Here is a 20,370-nt window from a genome sequence, read left to right as displayed (position 1 = left end):
AGGGGATTTTTAGGGTCCTGATTTGGGGGTTTTGAGGTCCCAATTTGGGGATTTTGGGGTCACATTGAGGGGATTTTTATGGTCCTGGTTTGGGGGTTTTGGGGTCACATTCAGGGGATTTTTTGGGTCCAGATTTGGAGATTTTGGGGTCCTGATTTGGGGGATTTTGGGGGGGTCCCATTTTGGGGGTTTTGGGGTCACATTCCTGTGGGGTTTTGGGGTCACATTTAGGGGATTTTTGGGGTCCTGATCCTGGGAGGTTTTGGGGTCCTGAATTTGGGAGATTTTGGGGTTCTGAATTTGGGGGTTTTGGGATCTGAATTTGGGGATTTTGGGGTCCCATTCCTGTGGGGTTTGGGGTCACATTTAGGGGATTTTGGGGTCTCAATTTGGGATTTTGGGGTGTGAATTTGGAGATTTTGGGGTTCACATTTAGGGGATTTTGGGGTCCTGATCCTGGGAGATTTTGGGATCTGAATTTGGGGGTTTTGGGGTCCCAGTTTGGGGTTTTGGGGTCACATTTTAGGGATTATTTGGGTCCTGATTTGGGGATTTTGGGGCTCAGAATTTGTGGGATTTTGGGGTCCCATTCCTGGGGGGTTTGGGGTCACATTTAGGGGATTTTTAGGGTCCTGATTTTGGGGTCACATTTACATTTTTGGTGTTTTTTGGGGGGTTTGGGGTGGGGTTTGGGGTGGATTTGGGGGTTGGGGTCACAGTTTGGGGGATTGTGGAATTGAGGGGATTTTTGGGGGTCTCAATTTGGGGATTTTGGGGTCCCATTTAGGGGATTTTGGGGTCTCAATTTGGGGATTTTGGGGTCTGAATTTGGGGGTTTTGGGGTCCCATTTAGGGGATTATTTGGGTCCTGATTTGGAGATTTTGGGGCTCGGAATTTGGGGTTTTGGGGTCCCAATTTGGGGTGTTTGGGGTCCTGATTTGGAGATTTTGGGGTTCTGATTTGGGGATTGTTGGGGCTGCGATTTGGGGATTTTGGGGTCCTGATTTGGGGATTTTTGGGTTCTGAATTTAGGGGTTTTGGGGTCACATTTAGGGGATTTTCAGGGTCCAGATTTGGGGATTTTGGGGTCTCAATTTGGGGGTTTGGGGTCTGAATTTGGGGGTTTTGGGGTCGTTATTGGGGGATTTTGGGGTCCCATTCCTGTGGGGTTTGGGGTCCCATTTAGGGGATTTTGGGACTCTGATTTTGGGGTTTTTAGGTCCCAATTTGGGGATTTTGGGGTCACATTTTGGGGATTTTGGGGTCCTGATTTTGGGAATTTTGGGGGTCCCATTCTTGTGGGTTTAGGGTCACATTTAGGGGAGTTTTGGGATCCTGAATTTGGGGGTTTGGGATCCGGAATTTGGGGTCTGAATTTGGGGTCCCATTCCTGTGGGGTTTTGGGTCCCATTTTTAGGATTTTTAGGGTCCTGGTTTGGGGTTTTGGGGTCCCATTTTGGGGGTTTTGGGGGTCCATTTTTGGGATTATTTGGGTCCTGATTTGGGGATTTTGGGGGTCCTGGTTTCGGGGTTTTGGGGTCACATTTTGGGGGTTTGGGGTCTTTATTTGAGGGATTTTGGGGTCCCATTCCTGTGGGGTTTTGGGGGTCCCAATTTGGGGGTTTTGGGGTCCCAATTTGGGGATTTTGGGGTCTGAATTTGGAGATTTTGGGGTCTAATTTGGGGATTTTGAGGTCACATTTAGGGGATTTTTAGGGTCCTGATTTAGGGGATTTGGGGCTCTGAATTTGGGGATTTTGGGGTCCCAATTTGGAGATTTTGGGGTCCGAATTTGGGGTTTTGGGGTCCCATTTAGGGGATTTTGGGGTTCTGAATTTTGGGGTTTTGGGGTCCCATTCTTGTGGGGTTTAGGGTCACATTTAGGGGATTTTGGGGCTCTGAATTTGGGGTTTTGGGGTCTTAATTTGGGGATTTTGGGGTCACATTCAGGGGATTTTTTTGGGTCAGATTTGGGGGTTTTGGGGTCTGAATTTGGGGGTTTTGAGGTCCCAATTTGGGGATTTTTGGGGCTGCAATTTGGGGATTTGGGGGTCACATTTAGGGGTTTTTTAGGGTCCTGATTTGGGGGTTTTGATGTCCCAATTTGGGGGTTTTGGGGTCCCAATATGGGGATTTGGGGTCACATTTTGGGGTCCATTTTGGGGTGTTTGGGGTCACATTTAGGGGATTTTTGGGGCTGCAATTTGGTAGTTTTGGCGTCTGAATTTGGGGATTTTGGGGTCACATTTAGGGGATTTTGGGGCTCTGAATTTGGGGATTTGGGGTCAAAATTTGGGGTCACATTTAGGGATTTTTGGAGTTCCAATTTAGGGATTTTGGGGTCCTGATCTGGGGTTTTGTGGTTCTGATTTAGGGATTTGGGGTCCCATTTAGGGGATTTTGGGGCTCAGAATTTGGGGTTTTGGGGGTCCCAATTTGGGGATTTTGGGGTCCTTATTGGGGGACTTTTGGGGCTGCGATTTGGGGGTTTTGGGGTCCCAATTTGGGATTTTGGGGGCTCCAGTTTGGGGGTTTTGGGGTCTGAATTTGGGGGTTTTGAGGTCCCAATTTGGGAGATTTTGGTGGTCCCAATTTGGGGATTTGGGGTCACATTTAGGGGAGTTTTGGGATCCTGAATTTGGGGGTTTGGGATCCTGAATTTGGGGTCAGAATTTGGGGTCCCATTCCTGTGGGGTTTTGGGTCCCATTTTTGGGATTTTTAGGGTCCTGGTTTGGGGGTTTTGGGGTCACATTTTGGGGGTTTTGGGGTCCCATTTTTGGGATTATTTGGGTCCTGATTTGGGGATTTTGGGGTCCTGACTTTGGGGTTTTGGGGTCCGTTTTTGGGTTTCTCATGGGGTTTTTGGGGTTTTTTTAATGGTTTCTTCTGATGTTTTTTGTTTTATGGTTTCTCTTCTGGTTTTTTGGGGTTTTTTTAGGGTTTCTCATGGGGTTTTTTTGGGGTTTTTTTAATGGTTTCTCTCTGGGTTTTTTATGGTTTTTGGTGTTTGTCTTGGGGTTTTTTTTGGTTTTTTTTTTTTTTGATTTCTATGGGGTTTTTTTTGGGGTTTATTTATGGTTTCTCACTGGTTTTTTGGGGTTTTTTTATGTTTTTTTCTGGGGTTTTCTGGGGTTTTTTGGGGTTTCTCTTTGGGGCTTTTTTGGGATTTTTTGGGGGTTTCTCATTGAGATTTTGGGGTTTTTTTTAGGGTTTCTCATGGGGTTTTTTTGGGGTTTTTTTTAAGGTTTCCCTTTGGGTTTCTCACAGAGATTTTTGGGGTTTTTAGATGGTTTCTCATGGGGTTTTTGGGGGGGTTTTTATGGTTTTTTTCTCGGGTTTTTTGGGATTTTTTGGAGGTTTCTCATGGGGTTTTTTTGGGTGTTTTTACGTTTTTTTATGGGGTTTTTTGGGTTCTTTTAGGGTTTCTCTCAGGGGTTTTTTTGGGTTTTTTTTAGGTTTCTCATGGGGTTTTTTTTATGGTTTCTCATGGGGTTTTTGGGGTTTTTTTTAATGGGTTTTTTTTCAGGGTTTTTTTAGGCTTTCTCACTGAGATTTTTGGGGTTTTTTTATGGTTTCTCATGGGATTTTTTGGGGTTTTTTTACGTTTTTTTATGGGGTTTTTTGGGTTCTTTTAGGGTTTCTCTCAGGGTTTTTTTTGGGTTTTTTTTAGGGTTTCTCTTGGGGTTTTTGGGGTTTTTTTTCTGGGTTTTTTTCTGGATTTTTTTAGGGTTTCTCTCGGAGATTTTTGGGGGTTTTTTTTATGGTTTCTCATGGGGTTTTTGGGGTTTTTTTTTATGGTTTCTCATGGGATTTTTTGGGGTTTTTTTACATTTTTTATGGGGTTTTTTGGGTTCTTTTAGGGTTTCTCTCAGAGGTTTTTTTGGGTTTTTTAGGGGGTTTCTCTTGGGGTTTTTTTTGGGGTTTTTTATGGTTTCTCACTGAGGTTTTTGGGGTTTTTTTACGTTTCTTTATGGGGTTTTTTGGGTTCTTTTAGGGTTTCTCTCAGGGGTTTTTTGGGGTTTTTTTAGGGTTTTTTTCTGGGTTTTTTTTTTATGGTTTCTCATGGGGTTTTTGGGGTTTTTTTAATGGGTTTTTTTCGGGGTTTTTTTTGGGGGTTTCTCATGGGATTTTTGGGGTTTTTTTATGGTTTCTCATGGGATTTTTTGGGGGTTTTTTTGGGATTTCTCACTGGGTTTTTGGGGGTTTTTTTTACATTTTTTATGGGTTTTTTGGGGTGTTTTTATGGTTTCTCTCAGAGGTTTTTTGGGTTTTTTTAGGGGGTTTCTCATGGGGTTTTTTAGGGTTTCTCACTGGGATTTTTGGGGGTTTTTTAATGGGTTTTTTTCGGGGTTTTTTTATGGTTTCTCATGGGGTTTTTTGGGGTTTTTTTTACGTTTTTTAATGGGGGTTTTTGGGTTTTTTTAGGGTTTCCCTTGGGGTTTCTCATGGGATTTTTTAAGAATTTTTTAAATTTTTTTTTTCTGGTTTTTTGGGTTTTTTTAGGGTTTCTCATGGGGTTTTTTGGGTTTTTTTATGGTTTCTCATGGGGTTTTTTGGGGTTTTTTTAGGGTTTCTCATGGGGTTTTTTTGGGGTTTTTTTATGGTTTCTCACTGGGTTTTTTGGGGTTTTTTATGGTTTCTCTTCTGTTTTTTGGGGTTTTTTTGGGGTTTCTCATGGGGTTTTTTTGGGGTTTATTTATGGTTTCTCATGGGTTTTTTTTGGGGTTTTTTTTAAGGTTTCCCTTTGGGTTTCTCACTGAGATTTTTGGGGTTTTAGATGGTTTCTCATGGGGTTTTTCGGGGGGTTTTTTATGGTTTTTTTCTTGGGTTTTTTGGGATTTTTTGGAGGTTTCTCATGGGTTTTTTGGGGTTTTTTCGGGTTTCTTATGGGGTTTTCTGGTTTTTTTTAGGGTTTCTCTTTGGGGTTTCTCATGGGATTTTAGGGTTTTTTTGGGGGTTTCTCATGGGGTTTTTTGGGGTTTTTTATGGTTTCTCATGGGATTTTTTTGGGGTTTTTTTATGGTTTCTCATGGGATTTTTTGGGGGTTTTTTTGGGATTTCTCACTGGGTTTTTGGGTTTTTTTTACATTTTTATGGGGTTTTTTGGGGTGTTTTTATGGTTTCTCTCAGAGGTTTTTTGGGTTTTTTTGGGGGGTTTCTCATGGGGTTTTTTAGGGTTTCTCACTGGGATTTTTGGGGATTTTTAAATGGTTTTTTTGGGGTTTTTTTGGGGTTTCTCATGGGGTTTTTTGGGGTTTTTTTTACGTTTTTTTATGGGGGTTTTTGGGTTTTTTTAGGGTTTCCCTTGGGGTTTCTCATGGGATTTTTTAAGAATTTTTTTAATGTTTTTTTTCTGGGTTTTTTTGGGTTTTTTTTAGGGTTTCTCACTGCATTTTTTGGGGTTTTTTTAGGGTTTTTCACTGGGGTTTTTTGGGGTTTTTTTAGGGTTTCTTATGGGGTTTTTTGGGGTTTTTTTGGGGTTTATTTATGGTTTCTCACTGGGTTTTTTTGGGTTTTTTTATGGTTTTTTTCTGGGTATTTTTGGGGTTTTTTGGGGTTTCTCTTTGGGGCTTTTTTGGGATTTTTTGGGGGTTTCTCATTGAGATTTTGGGGTTTTTTTAGGGTTTCTCATGGGGTTTTTTTAGGTTTTTTTTTAAGGTTTCCCTTTGGGTTTCTCACAGAGATTTTTGGGGTTTTTAGATGGTTTCTCATGGGGTTTTTGGGGGGGTTTTTTATGGTTTTTTTCTCGGGTTTTTTGGGATTTTTTGGAGGTTTCTCATGGGGTTTTTTGGGGTTTTTTTGGGTTTCTTATGGGGTTTTCTGGTTTTTTTTAGGGTTTCTCTTTGGGGTTTCTCATGGGATTTTAGGGTTTTTTGGGGGTTTCTTCTGGGGTTTTTTGGGATTTTTTTGGGGGGTTTCTCATGGGTTTTTTGGGGGTTTTTTATGGTTTCTCTCAGGTTTTTTGGGGTTTTTTAAATGGGGTTTTTTTGGGGTTTCTCACTGAATTTTTTGGGGTTTATTTATGGTTTCTCATGGGGTTTTTTGGGTTTTTTTTATGGCTTCTCATTGGGGTTTTTTTATGGTTTCTCATGGGATTTTTTGGGGGTTTTTTTGGGATTTCTCACTGGGTTTTTGGGGGTTTTTTTTACATTTTTTATGGGTTTTTTTGGGGTGTTTTTATGGTTTCTCTCAGAGGTTTTTTGGGTTTTTTTTAGGGGGTTTCTCATGGGGTTTTTTGGGGTTTTTTTTACGTTTTTTTATGGGGTTTTTGGGTTTTTTTAGGGTTTCCCTTGGGGTTTCTCATGGGATTTTTTAAGAATTTTTTTAATTTTTTTTCTGGGTTTTTTTGGGGTTTTTAGGGTTTCTCACTGGGGTTTTTTGGGGTTTTTTTTAGGGTTTCTTATGGGGTTTTGGGGTTTTTTTTAGGGTTTCTCATGGGTTTTTTGGGGTTTTTTTAGGGTTTCTTATGGAGTTTTTTGGGGTTTTTTTAATGGTTTCTCTCTGGGTTTTTTATGGTTTTTGGTGTTTGTCTTGGGGTTTTTTTGGGGTTTTTTTGATTTCTATGGGGTTTTTTTGGGGTTTATTTATGGTTTCTCACTGGGTTTTTTGGGGTTTTTTTATGTTTTTTTCTGGGGTTTTTTGGGGTTTCTCTTTGGGGCTTTTTTGGGATTTTTTGGGGGTTTCTCATTGAGATTTTGGGGTTTTTTTTAGGGTTTCTCATGGGTTTTTTGGGTTTTTATTTAAGGTTTCCCTTTGGGTTTCTCACAGAGATTTTTGGGGTTTTTAGATGGTTTCTCATGGGGTTTTTGGGGGGGGGTTTTTATGGTTTTTTTCTCGGGTTTTTTGGGATTTTTTGGAGGTTTCTCATGGGGTTTTTTGGGGTTTTTTCGGGTTTCTTATGGGGTTTTCTGGTTTTTTTTAGGGTTTCTCTTTGGGGTTTCTCATGGGATTTTAGGGTTTTTTGGGGGGTTTCTTCTGGGGTTTTTTGGGGTTTTTTTGATTTCTATGGAGTTTTTTGGGGTTTTTTTATGGTTTCTCATGGGATTTTTTGGGGGTTTTTTTGGGATTTCTCACTGGGTTTTTGGGGTTTTTTTTTTACATTTTTTATGGGGTTTTTTGGGGTGTTTTTATGGTTTCTCTCAGAGGTTTTTTGGGTTTTTTAGGGGGTTTCTCATGGGGTTTTTTAGGGTTTCTCACTGGGATTTTTGGGGATTTTTTAATGGGTTTTTTTTGGGGCTTTTTGGGGTTTCTCATGGGGTTTTTTGGGGTTTTTTTTACGTTTTTTTCTGGGCTTTTTTTCAGTTTTTTTAGGGTTTCCCTTTGGGTTTCTCATGGGATTTTTTAAGAATTTTTTTAATGTTTTTTTCTGGGTTTTTTGGGTTTTTCTAGGGTTTCTCACTGGGTTTTTTTGGGGTTTTTTTAGGGTTTCTTATGGGGTTTTTTGGGGTTTTTTTAGAGTTTCTCACTGGGGTTTTTTTGGGGTTTTTTTAATGGTTTCTCTCTGGGTTTTTTTGGTCTTTTTTTATGTTTTTTTTTCTGGGTATTTCTGGGGTTTTTTGGGGTTTCTCTTTGGGGCTTTTTTGGGATTTTTTGGGGGTTTCTCATTGAGATTTTGGGGTTTTTTTAGGGTTTCTCATGGGGTTTTTTGGGGCTTTTTTATGGGTTTTTTGTGGGATTTTTTTGGATTTTTTTTCAGTTTCTTCCAGGGTTTTTTGGGTTTTTTTAGGGTTTCCCTTGGGGTTTCTCATGGGATTTTTTAAGAATTTTTTAAATTTTTTTTCTGGGTTTTTTGGGGTTTTTTTAGGGTTTCTCACTGGGGTTTTTTGGGTTTTTTTTGGGGTTTATTTATGGTTTCTCACTGGGTTTTTTTGGGTTTTTTTATGGTTTTTTTCTGGGGTTTTTTGGGGTTTCTCTTTGGGGCTTTTTTGGGATTTTTTGGGGGTTTCTCATTGAGATTTTGGGGGTTTTTTTAGGGTTTCTCATGGGGTTTTTTGGGGTTTTTTTAAGGTTTCCCTTTGGGTTTCTCACTGAGATTTTTGGTCGGGTTTCTTATGGGGTTTTCTGGTTTTTTTTAGGGTTTCTCTTTGGGGTTTCTCATGGGATTTTTGGGGTTTTTTTGGGGGTTTCTTCTGGGGTTTTTTGGGATTTTTTTGGGGGGTTTCTCATGGGGTTTTTGGGGGTTTTTTTTAGGGTTTCTCATGGGATTTTTTGGGGGTTTTTTTGGGATTTCTCACTGGGTTTTTGGGGTTTTTTTTTACATTTTTATGGGGTTTTTTGGGGTGTTTTTATGGTTTCTCTCAGAGGTTTTTTGGGTTTTTTTAGGGGGTTTCTCATGGGGTTTTTTAGGGTTTTTTTTATGGTTTCTCTCAGGTTTTTTGGGGTTTTTTTAATGGGGTTTTTTTGGGGTTTCTCACTGAATTATTTGGGGTTTTTTTTAGGCTTTCTCATGGGGTTTTTTGGGGTTTTTTTATGGCTTCTCATGGGGTTTTTTTGGGTTTTTTTTAGAGTTTCTCATGGGTTTTTTTGGGGTTTATTTATGGTTTCTCTCTGGGGTTTTTGGGGTTTTTTTTGGGTTTCTTATGGAGTTTTTTGGGGTTTTTTTAATGGTTTCTCTCTGGGTTTTTTATGGTTTTTGGTGTTTGTCTTGGGGTTTTTTGGGTTTTTTTTTTATTTCTATGGGATTTTTTGGGGTTTATTTATGGTTTCTCTTCGGGGTTTTTGGGGTTTTTTTATGGTTTTTTTCTGGGGTTTTTTGGGGTTTTTTGGGGTTTCTCTTTGGGGCTTTTTTGGGATTTTTTGGAGGTTTCTCATTGAGATTTTGGGGGTTTTTTTAGGGTTTCTCATGGGTTTTTTTGGGGTTTTTTTTAAGGTTTCCCTTTGGGTTTCTCACTGAGATTTTTGGGGTTTTTTTAGGGTTTCTCATGGGGTTTTTGGGGGGGTTTTTTATGGGGTTTTTTTCGGGGGTTTTTTGGGGTTTTTTTTAGGTTTTTCTATGGGGTTTTTTGGGGTTTTTTTGGGGTTTCTCGCTGGGTTTTTTTTATGGTTTCTCTTGGGATTTTTGGGGGTTTTTTTAGGGTTTCTATGGGGTTTTTTGGGGTTTATTTATGGTTTCTCATGGGTTTTTTTTATGGTTTCTCATGGAGTTTTTTTGGGTTTTTTGGGGTTTCTCACTGGGTTTTTTTGAGGTTTTTTTTCAGGGTTTCTCATGGGGTTTTTGGGGCTTTTTTATGGTTTTTCTGTGGGATTTTTTTGGATTTTTTTTTTCGGTTTCTTCCAGGATTTTTTGGGTTTTTTAGGGTTTCCCTTGGGGTTTCTCATGGGATTTTTTAAGAATTTTTTTAATTTTTTTTTCTGGGTTTTTTTGGGGTTTTTTTAGGGTTTCTCATGGGGTTTTTTGGGGTTTTTTTAGGGTTTCTCATGGGGTTTTTTGGGGTTTTTTTAGGGTTTCTCATGGGGTTTTTTGGGGTTTTTTTAATGGTTTCTCTCTGGGTTTTTTATGGTTTTTGGTGTTTGTCTTGGGGTTTTTTGGGGTTTTTTTGATTTCTATGGGGTTTTTTTTGGGGTTTATTTATGGTTTCTCACTGGGTTTTTTGGGGTTTTTTATGGTTTTTTTTTCTGGGGTTTTTTGGGGTTTCTCTTTGGGGCTTTTTTGGGATTTTTTGGGGGTTTCTCATTGAGATTTTGGGGTTTTTTTAGGGTTTCTCATGGGTTTTTTTGGGGTTTTTTTAAAGGTTTCCCTTTGGGTTTCTCACAGAGATTTTTTAGGGTTTTTTTAAGGTCTCTTCTGGGGTTTTTTTGGTTTTTTTAGGGTTTCTCTCGGGGTTTTTTGCAGTATTTTTATGGTTTCTTCACAGAATTTTTTCGGGTTTCTCCCAGCATTTTTTGGGTTTTTTATGATTTCCAAGGGGTTTTTTTGGGGTTTATTTATGGTTTCTCTCAAGGGATTTTTTAGGGTTTCTCACTGGGTTTTTTGGGGTTTCTCATGGAGATTTTTGGGGTTTTTTGGGGGGTTTCTCTTGGGGTTTTTTTTGGTTTTTAAGGTTTTTCTTGAGATTTTTTTGGGGGTTTTTTACGGGATTTTTTAGGGTTTTTTAAAGTTTGCTTCTGGTGTTTTTGGGGTTTTTTTTAGGGTTTCTCATGGGGTTTTTTTGGGGTCTTTTTTGTGGTTTCTCGTGGGTTTTTTGGGGGTTTTTTTTAGGGTTTCTCATGGGGTTTTTTATGGTTTTTTTTTATGGTTTCTCACTTGTTTTTTGGGGGATTTTTTTTTGGTTTCTCATGGGGTTTTTTGGGGTTTATTTATGGTTTCTCATTGGGTTTTTGGGGTTTTTTTAGGGTTTCTCCCTGGGTTTTTTGGGGTTTTTTATGGGGTTTTTTTCGGGGTTTTTTGGGGTTTTTTTTAGGTTTTTCTATGGGGTTTTTTGGGGTTTTTTTGGGGTTTCTCGCTGGGTTTTTTTTATGGTTTCTCTTGGGATTTTTGGGGGTTTTTTATGGTTTCTCATGGGGTTATTTGGGGTTTTTTTATGGTTTCTTCTGGCTTTTTTTGGGTTTTTTTATGATTTCTAAGGGGTTTTTTGGGGTTTATTTATGGTTTCTCGTGGTGTTTTTTGGGGGGTTTTTTTGGGGGGTTTCTCATGGGGTTTTTGGTGATTTTTATGGTTTTTCTCTGGCTTTTTTGGGGGTTTTTTTATCTTTTTTTCTGGGTTTTTTGGGGGTTTTTTATTGTTTCTCCCAGGATTTTTGGGGGTTTTTTGATGGTTTCTCATGGGGTTTTTTAGGGTCTTTTTTATGGATTCTCTCAGGGTTTTTTATGGGTTTTTTAGGGGTTTTTCGTGGGATTTTTTGGGGTTTTTTTATTATTTCTAAGGGGTTTTTTTGGGGGTTTTTTTAGGGTTTCTCCTGGGATTTTTTAGGGTTTCTGATGGGGTTTTCCCATGTTTTTTATGGTTTCTTCTGGACTTTTTTTGGGTTTTTTAGGGTTTCTCTTCTGGTTTTTTGGGGGTTTTTTTCTGGTTTCTCATGGGGTTTTTTGGGGGGTTTTTTATTTTTTTTCTGGGGTTTTTTGGGGTTTTTTGATGGTTTCTCACTGGATTTTTGGGGTTTTTTTGGTGTTTCTCACTGAGATTTTCGGGGTTTTTTTATGGTTTCTCCTGGGGTTTTTTGCGGATTTTGGAATCTCTCATTGGCTCTTTTAGGATTTTTTGGGGATTTTTTCATCTGCTTTGAGTTTTTTAGGATTTCTTTGGGATTTCCCCCCTCCCCAGGTGCTGAAGGACCCCTCCAAACCCCACTCCAAGGGCAATTTCTGGACCGTGGACGTTGCCCGGATCCCCCCGGCCGCGCTGAGGCTCCAGAACACGCCCGTGGCCCGCGGCTCCGCCTTCGCCCCCGACCTGGCCCCGTTCGTGCTCCGGGGCTGCCCCTACCCCCCCTGCCCGGGCCCCCCAACCTCCCCCTTCTCCATCGAGGCCTTGCTCAGGCACAGCCCCCCCAAAAACCCCGCGGGGAACCCCAAAAACCCCGCGGGGAACCCGCAAATCCCGGCCCGGACCCCGCAAATCCCGGCCGGGACCCCGCAAATCCCGGCCGGGATTCCCCAAATCCCGGCCGGGACTCCCCAAATCCTGGCCCGGACCCCCGAAATCCCGGCCCGGACCCCCCAAATCCCGGCCCGGACCCCCCAAATCCCGGCCGGGACCCCGCAAATCCCGGCCCGGACCCCCCAAATCCCGGCCGGGATCCCTCAAATCCCGGCCGGGACCCCTCAAATCCCGGCCGGGATCCCCCAAATCCCGGCCGGGACCCCGCAAATCCCGGCCGGGACCCCTCAAATCCCGGCCGGGATCCCCCAAATCCCGGCCGGGATCCCTCAAATCCCGGCCGGGATCCCTCAAATCCCGGCCGGGATCCCTCAAATCCAGGCCCGGATCCCTCAAATCCCGGCCGGGATCCCTCAAATCCCGGCCGGGACCCCCCAAATCCCGGCCCGGACCCCCCAGCCCTGGGGGTCCCTGCCCTCCTCCCACAGCTCCGGGGGTGCCCCCAATGCCGTGGCCCCCGAAGGGAGCGGGGGGACCCCGAATTTTGGGGGGAATTGGGGGGCCCGGGTGGGGGTGGAGCCCCGGAATTTGGGGGGGGAAAGGGCGAACCCCGAGGGGGATCTCGGGGCCTGCCCGCCGCCCAATAAAAGCGTTTTTGATGTTTGGCTCAGCCACCCCGGGGATATCGCCATCAGGGGGTGATGACGTCATGGGGGAGCCCCCAAATTTTGGGGGGGAACCCCTAAATCTGTGACCAAATTTTGGGGGTGTCGGGGTCCAAAAAAATGGCAAAATTTGGGGGCAAAACGGCTCAAAATTGAGTCTAAACAGTCCCAAAATTGCGGCCAAAACATTTAATTTTAAGGTGATGACGTCATTGGGGAGCCCCCAAATTTTGGGGGTCACCCCTAAATCCCTGACCCAAAATTTTGGGGTTGTCCCTTCCCAAAAGAGCAAAATTTGGGGGAGAAACGGCTCAAAACAGAGCCAAAATAGCCCAAAATTGAGTCCAAAACATCGAATTTGGGGGTGATGACGTCATGGGGGCGCCCCTAAATTTTTGGGGCACCCCTCAATCCGTGACCCAAAATTTTGGGGGTGTCCCTTCCCAAAATTGTAAAATTTGGGGGAGAAATGACTCAAAATGGAGCCAAAACAACCCCAAAATTGCGTCCAAACCATCAAATTTGGGGGTGATGACGTCATGGGGGAGCGCCCCTAAATTTTGGGGGGGAACCCCCAAAATTTGGGGGTGTCGGCGTCCAAAAAAATGGCAAAATTTGGGGGTGAAACGGCTCAAAACGGAGCCAAAACAGCCCCAAAATGGCGTCCAAACCATTGAATTTTGGGGTGATGACGTCATAGGAGCAACCCAAAATTTTGGTGACGTCATCATTTCCAATGAGGTCATACACCCCCAAATTTTGGTGAATTTTTGACCCCAATTTTGGGGAGTTTGGACTCAATTTGGAGGGGAAACACCCCCAAATTTGGACATTTTGAGGGGGTGACCCCCCCCGAAATTTTGGGGGTTCCCCGATGACGTCATCACCCCCAAATTTTTAGGGGGTCGAACACGATTTGGGAGTGGCACCCCCAAAATTTTGGGGTGTTCAGACTCAATTTTAGGGCATTTCCCCCCCTAAATTTGGTCCAAATCCCCCCCTAAAAATTTGGGGGTGCCTGAGGTCATCAAGGGGCGATGACGTCATAGGGGAACCCCAAAATTTCGGGGGGTCACCGCCTCAAAATATCCAAAATTTTGGGGTGAAACGCCCCAAAAAATGCTTCAAAATGCCCCAAATTTGTGCCAAAATCCCCCAAATTTCGGGTGATGACGTCATTGGGGCACCCCCAAAATTTTGGGGGCTCCCGCCCTCAAAACGTCGAAATTTGGGGGTGAAATGCCCCAAAATGGAGCCCAAATTTGGGGGTGCCACCCCCCAAAATGGCGCTCGGAACCCCCCAAATTTGGGGTGATGACGTCATAGGAGCACCCCAAAATTTTTCGGGGTCCCCCCCCCTCAAATTGAGTCGAAATCCCCCAAAATTTTGGGGTCAATCCCCCCAAAATCGCCCGGAACGGCCCCAAAATCCGGGGCTGAAGGAGGCGCTGACGTCACCGGGGGTTCCCCGCCCCAAATATGGAAGCGGTGACGTCATCGGGGGTTCCCCGCTCCATATATGGGCATGGTGATGTCATCGGCGTGGCCCCGCCCCGTCCCGTGTCTCCCCTCCCCTCAATAAAGGCTCGGCCAGTTTGGAACCAGTTTGAACCAGTTTGAAACCAGTTTGAACCAGTTTGGACCAGTTTGAAACCAGTTTGGGCCAGTTTGGAACCAGTTTGGAACCAGTTTGTTCCCAGTCCCTCCCAGTTCAATCCCAGTTTGGCCCCAGTCCATCCCAGCCACTCCCAGTCCCTCCCAGTTTATCCCAGTTTGGCCCCAGTCTGTCCCAGTTTGGTCTCAGTCCCTCCCAGTTTGTCCCACTTGCTCCCAGTTTGCTCCCAGTTCTTCCCAGTCCATCCCAGTTTGGCCCCAGTTTGATCCCAGTTTCATCCCAGCCCATCCCAGTTTGTCCCAGTTTATCCCAGTTTGGACCAGCTTGACCCCATTTTGCCCCCAGTTTGGACCAGTTTGGAACCGCTCCCTCCCAGTTTGGCCCCAGTTTGGCCCCAGTTTGGTCCCAGTTTGGTCCCAGTTTGGCCCCAGTTTGGTCCCAGTTTGGACCAGTTTGGTCCCAGTTTGGCCCCAGTTTCGTCACAGTTTGCTCCCAGTCCCTCCCAGTCCATCCCAGTCTGTCCCAGTCCATCCCAGTTCATCCCAGTTTGTTCCCAGTCCCTCCCAGTTCAATCCCAGTTTGGCCCCAGTCCATCCCAGCCCCTCCCAGTCCCTCCCAGTTTGATCCCACTCTGTCCCAGTCCATCCCAGTCCATCCCAGTCTGGCCCAGTTTGATCCCAGTTCGCTCCCAGTCTGTCCCAGTCCCTCCAAGTTTGTCCCACTTTGATCCCAGTTTGTCCCAGTTTGGTCCCAGTCCCTCCCAGTCCATCCCAGTCCCTCCCAGTCCATCCCAGTTTGGCCCCAGTCCATCCCAGCCACTCCCAGTTCCTCCCAGTTTGTGTCAGTTCGGTCCCAGTTTGTCCCAGTTTGGCCCCAGTTTGATTCCAGTCCCTCCCAGTCCATCCCAGTTTGGCCCCAGTTTGTCCCAGTTTGGCCCCAGTTTGCTCCCAGTCCCTCCCAGTTTAATCCCAGTTTGGCCCCAGTCTGTCCCAGTTTGGTCTCAGCCCCTCCCAGTTTGTCCCACTTGCTCCCAGTTTGTCCCAGCCCATCCCAGTTTGGCCCCAGTCTGTCCCAGTTTGGCCCAGCTTGACCCCATTTTGCCCCCAGTTTGGACCAGTTTGGAACCGGTCCCTCCCAGTTTGGCCCCAGTTTGGTCCCAGTCTGTCCCAGTTTGGTCCCAGTTTGGACCAGTTTGGTGCCAGTTTGGCCCCAGTTTCGTCACAGTTTGCTCCCAGTCCCTCCCAGTCCATCCCACTCTGTCCCAGTCCCTCCCAGTTCAATCCCAGTTTGGCCCCAGTCCATCCCAGCCATTCCCAGTCCCTCCCAGTTTGGTCCCAGTTTGGCCCCAGTTTGGCCCCAGTCTGTCCCATCCCTCCCAGTTTGTCCCAGTCCCTCCCAGTCTGTTCCGGTTTGATCCCAGTCTGTCCCAGTCCCTCCCAGTCCCTCCCAGTCCCTCCCAGCTTGATCCCATTTTGCCCCCAGTCCGTCCCAGTTTGCTCCCAGTTTATCCCAGTTTGTCCCAGTCCCTACCAGTTTGATCCCAGTCCATCCCAGTCTGGCCCAGTTTGATCCCAGTTCGCTCCCAGTCTGTCCCAGTCCCTCCAAGTTTGTCCCACTTTGATCCCAGTTTGAACCCAGTTTGGCCCCAGTTTGAACCAGTTTGATCCCAGTCCATCCCAGTCCCTCCCAGTCCCTCCCAGTTTCTCCCAGTTTGTCCCAGTCTGTCCCAGTTTGTCCCAGTTTGATCCCATTTTGCCCCCAGTTTATCCCAGTTTGGCCCCAGTCCCTCCCAGTTCATCCCAGTCCCTCCCAGTCTGTCCCAGTTTGTCCCAGTTTGATCCCAGTTGCTCCCAGTCCCTCCCAGCTTGATCCCAGTTTGCCCCCAGTTTGGACCAGTTTGGAACCAGTCCCTCCCAGTTTGGCCCCAGGTGCTCCCAGTCCCTCCCAGTTTGGCCCCAATTTCGTCCCAGTTTGCTCCCAGTCCCTCCCAGTCCATCCCACTCTGACCCAGTTTGTTCCCAGTCCCTCCCAGTCCCTCCCAGTTTAATCCCAGTTTGGCCCCAGTCCATCCCAGTCCATCCCAGTCCCTCCCAGTTTGGACCAGTTTGATCCCAGTCCCTCCCAGTTTGATCCCATTTTGCCCCCAGTTTGGACCAGTTTGGAACCAGTCCCTCCCAGTTTGTTCCCAGTCCCTCCCAGTCCCTCCCAGTTTGGTCCCAGTTTGAACCAGTTTGGTCTCAGTCCCTCCCAGTTCAATCCCAGTTTGGCCCCAGTCCATCCCAGCCACTCCCAGTCCCTCCCAGTTTGCGTCAGTTTGGTCCCAGTTTGGACCAGTTTGTTCCCAGTCCCTCCCAGTTCATCCCAGTCTGTCCCAATCCCTCCCAGTTTGTCCCAGTCCATCCCAGTCTGTCCCAGTTCAATCCCAGTTTGATCCCATTTTGCCCCCAGTTTGTCCCAGTTTGGAACCAGGGCCTCCCAGTTTGGTACCAGGTGCTCCCAGTCTGTCCCAGTTTGGTCCCAGTCAGTCCCAGTTTGGCCCCAGTTTGGACCAGTTTGGTCCCAGTTTGGACCAGTTTGAACCAGTTTGAACCAGTTTGAACCCAGTTTGGTCCCAGTTTGTCCCAGTCCATCCCAGCCACTCCCAGTCCCTCCCAGTTTGTGTCAGTCTGTCCCAGTTTAGTCCAAATCCATCCCAGTTTGATCCCAGTTTGATCCCAGTCCCTCCCAGTTCAATCCCAGTTTGGCCCCAGTCCATCCCAGCCACTCTCAGTCCCTCCCAGTTTGGCCCCAGTCTGTCCCAGTTTAGTCCAAATCCATCCCAGTTTGATCCCAGTTTGATCCCAGTCCCTCCCAGTTTGAACCCAGTTTGGCCCCAGTTTGAACCAGTTTGATCCCAGTCCATCCCAGTCCATCCCAGTCCCTCCCAGTTTCTCCCAGTCTGTCCCAGTCTGTCCCAGTTTGTCCCAGTTTGATCCCATTTTGCCCCCAGTTAGTTTGGAACCAGTCCCTCCCAGTTTGGTGCCAGGTGCTCCCAGCCTGTCCCAGTTTGGTCCCAGTTCGCTCCCAGTTCTTCCCAGTCTCTCCCAGTTCAATCCCAGTTTGTTCCCAGTCCCTCCCAGTTTGCGTCAGTTTGGTCCCAATTTGTCCCAGTTTGCTCCCAGTCCCTCCCAGTTTGGACCAGTTTGGCCCCAGTCCCTCCCAGTTCATCCCAGTCCCTCCCAGTCTGTCCCAGTTTGTCCCAGTTTGATCCCAGTCCCTCCCAGCTTGATCCCAGTTTGCCCCCAGTTTGGACCAGTTTGGAACCAGTCCCTCCCAGTTTGGCCCCAGTTTCATCCCAGTTTGCTCCCAGTCCCTCCCAGCTCATTCCAGTCCCTCCCAGTCCCTCCCAGTCCCTCCCAGTTTCATCCCAGTCTGTCCCAGTCCCTCCCAGTCTGTCCCAGTTTGGTCCCAGTCCCTCCCAGTTTAATCCCAGTTCATCCCAGTTTGATCCCAGTCCATCCCAGTCTGTCCCAGTTGGTCCCAGTTCGCTCCCAGTCTGTCCCAGTCCCTCCGAGTTCGTCCCACTTTGATCCCAGTTCATCCCAGTTTAATCCCAGTTTGGTCCCAGTCCATCCCAGTCCCTCCCAGTCCCTCCCAGTTTGATCCCATTTTGCCCCCAGTTTGGACCAGTTTGGTCTCAGTCCCTCCCAGTTTGGTCCCAGTTTGCTCTCAGTCGGTCCCAGTTTGGTCCCAGTTTGGCCCCAGTCTGTCCCAGTTTGGTTCTAGTCCCTTCCAGTTTGGACCAGTTTGGTCTCAGTCCCTCCCAGTCCCTCCCAGTTTGGCCCCAATTTCGTCCCAGTTTGCTCCCAGTCCCTCCCAGTCCATCCCACTCTGACCCAGTTTGTTCCCAGTCCCTCCCAGTCCCTCCCAGTTCAATCCCAGTTTGGCCCCAGTCCATCCTAGCCACTCCCAGTTCAATCCCAGTTTGTTCCCAGTCCCTCCCAGTTCAATCCCAGTTTGGCCCCAGTCCATCCCAGCCACTCCCAGTCCCTCCCAGTTTGCATCAGTTTGGTCCCAATTTGTCCCAGTTTGGTCCCAGTCCCTCCCAGTTCATCCCAGTTTGATCCCAGTCCATCCCAGTCTGGCCCAGTTGGTCCCAATTCACTCCCAGTCTGTCCCAGTCCCTCCAAGTTTGTCCCAGTTTGATCCCAGTTCCTCCCAGTTGGAAACCAGTTCGTCCCAGTTCATCCCAGACCCTCCCAGTTTGGCCCCAATTTCGTCCCAGTTTGTTCCCAGTCCCTCCCAGTCACTCCCAGTTCAATCCCAGTTTAATCCCAGTTTGGCCCCAGTCCATCCCAGCCATTCCCAGTCCCTCCCAGTTTGCGTCCGTTTGGTCCCAGTTTGGCCCCAGTTTGGCCCCAGTTTGCTCCCAGTCCCTCCCAGTTTAATCCCAGTTTGGCCCCAGTCCCTCCCAGTTCATCCCAGTCCCTCCCAGTCTGTCCCAGTTTGTCCCAGTTTGATCCCAGTTGCTCCCAGTCCCTCCCAGCTTGATCCCAGTTTGCCCCCAGTTTGGACCAGTTTGGAACCAGTCCCTCCCAGTTTGGCCCCAGGTGCTCCCAGTCCCTCCCAGCTCATTCCAGTCCCTCCCAGTCCATCCCAGTCCCTCCCAGTTTGCTCCCAGTCTGTCCCAGTCCCTCCCAGTCTGTCCCAGTCCCTCCCAGTTCGTCCCAGTTTGGAACCAGTCCCTCCCAGTTTGGCCCCAGTTTCATCCCAGTTTGCTCCCAGTCCCTCCCAGCTCATTCCAGTCCCTCCCAGTCCATCCCAGTCCCTCCCAGTTTGCTCCCAGTCTGTCCCAGTCCCTCCCAGTCTGTCCCAGTTTGGTCCCAGTCCCTCCCAGTTTAATCCCAGTTCATCCCAGTTTGATCCCAGTCCATCCCAGTCCGTCCCAGTTGGTCCCAGTTCGCTCCCAGTCTGTCCCAGTCCCTCCCAGTTCGTCCCACTTTGATCCCAGTTCATCCCAGTTTAATCCCAGTTTGGTCCCAGTCCATCCCAGTCCCTCCCAGTCCCTCCCAGCTTGATCCCATTTTGCCCCCAGTTTGGACCAGTTTGGAACCAGTGTCTCCCAGTTTGGCCCCAGGTGCTCCCAGTCCCTCCCAGTTTGGCCCCAATTTCATCCCAGTTTGCTCCCAGTCCCTCCCAGTCCATCCCACTCTGACCCAGTTTGTTCCCAGTCCCTCCCAGTAACTCCCAGTTCAATCCCAGTTTGGCCCCAGTCCATCCCAGCCACTCCCAGTCCCTCCCAGTTTGTTCCCAGTCCCTCCCAGTTTGTTCCCAGTCCCTCCCAGTTTGGCTCCAGTTTGGCCCCAGTTTGTCCCAGTTTGTCCCAGTCCCTCCCAGCTTGATCCCATTTTGCCCCCAGTTTGTCCCAGTTTGGAACCAGTCCCTCCCAGTTTGGTCCCAGTTTGCTCTCAGTCGGTCCCAGTTTGGCCCCAGTTTGGTCCCAGTCCGTCCCAGTCCCTCCCAGTCCCTCCCAGTTCATCCCAGTCCGTCCCAGTCCCTCCCAGTTTGGGTCATTTTGGTCCCAGTTTGGCCCCAGTCTGTCCCAGTTTGGTTCTAGTCCCTTCCAGTTTGGACCAGTTTGGTCTCAGTCCCTCCCAGTCCCTCCCAGTTTGGCCCCAGTTTGCTCCCAGTCCCTCCCAGTCCATCCCACTCTGACCCAGTTTGTTCCCAGTCCCTCCCAGTCCCTCCCAGTCACTCCCAGTTCAATCCCAGTTTGGCCCCAGTCCATCCCAGCCACTCCCAGTCCCTCCCAGTTTGCGTCCGTCTGTCCCAGTTTATCCCAGTTTGGCCCCAGTCACTCCCAGTTTGCTCCCAGTTCATTGATTGGGATTTGGGGTTTGGGGTTTGGGGTTTGGGGGAATTCAGGGGTTTGGGGTTTGGGATTTGGGATTTGGGGTTTGGGATTTGGGATTTGGGATTTGGGATTTGGGATTTGGGATTTGGGGTTTGGGATTTGGGATTTGGGATTTGGGGTTTGGGATTTGGGGTTTGGGATTTGGGGTTTGGGGTTTGGGATTTGGGGTTTGGGGTTTGGGATTTGGGATTTGGGGTTTGGGATTTGGGGTTTGGGGTTTGGGATTTGGGGTTTGGGGTTTGGGATTTGGGATTTGGGGTTTGGGATTTGGGGGAATTCAGGAATTTGGGGGTTGGGGTTTGGGATTTGAGGGAATTCAGAGATTTGGGATTTGGGGTTGGGATTTGGGGGAATTCAGAGATTTGGGATTTGGAGTTTGAGGTTTTGAAGTTTGAGGGAATTCAGGGGTTTGGGATTTGGGATTTGGGGTTTGAAGGAATTCAGGGATTTGGGGTTTGGGGTGTGAGGGAATTCAGGCAATTTGAGGTTTGGGATTTGGTGTTTGGGGTTTGGAATTTGAGATTTGGGGTTTGGGGTTTGGGAATTCAGGGATTTCAGGCGTTTGGGGTTTGGGATTTGGAATTTGGGGTTTGGGATTTGAGGGAATTCAGGGATTTGAGATTTGAGGTTTGGGGTTTGGGATTTGGGGGAATTCAGG

The 20,370-nt window shown here is 47.1% G+C and overlaps 1 protein-coding gene across 1 annotated transcript in view; it reads left to right on the top strand.

Moving 5' to 3' along the window:
- Nucleotides 1-20,370, top strand: part of FOXH1 (forkhead box H1) — a 56,265-nt gene that overhangs the window by 34,598 nt on the left and 1,297 nt on the right. Inside the window, 1 exon segment of the mRNA XM_077174598.1 lies at nt 11,264-11,478. Coding sequence (XP_077030713.1) covers nt 11,264-11,478 — 215 coding nt within the window.

This window comes from Agelaius phoeniceus, chromosome 1, assembly GCF_051311805.1.
Source record: "Agelaius phoeniceus isolate bAgePho1 chromosome 1, bAgePho1.hap1, whole genome shotgun sequence".
Lineage (NCBI taxonomy): Eukaryota > Metazoa > Chordata > Aves > Passeriformes > Icteridae > Agelaius > Agelaius phoeniceus.
Note: the sequence above shows the minus strand (reverse complement) of the source record. Positions and strands in the feature narration are given on the sequence as shown.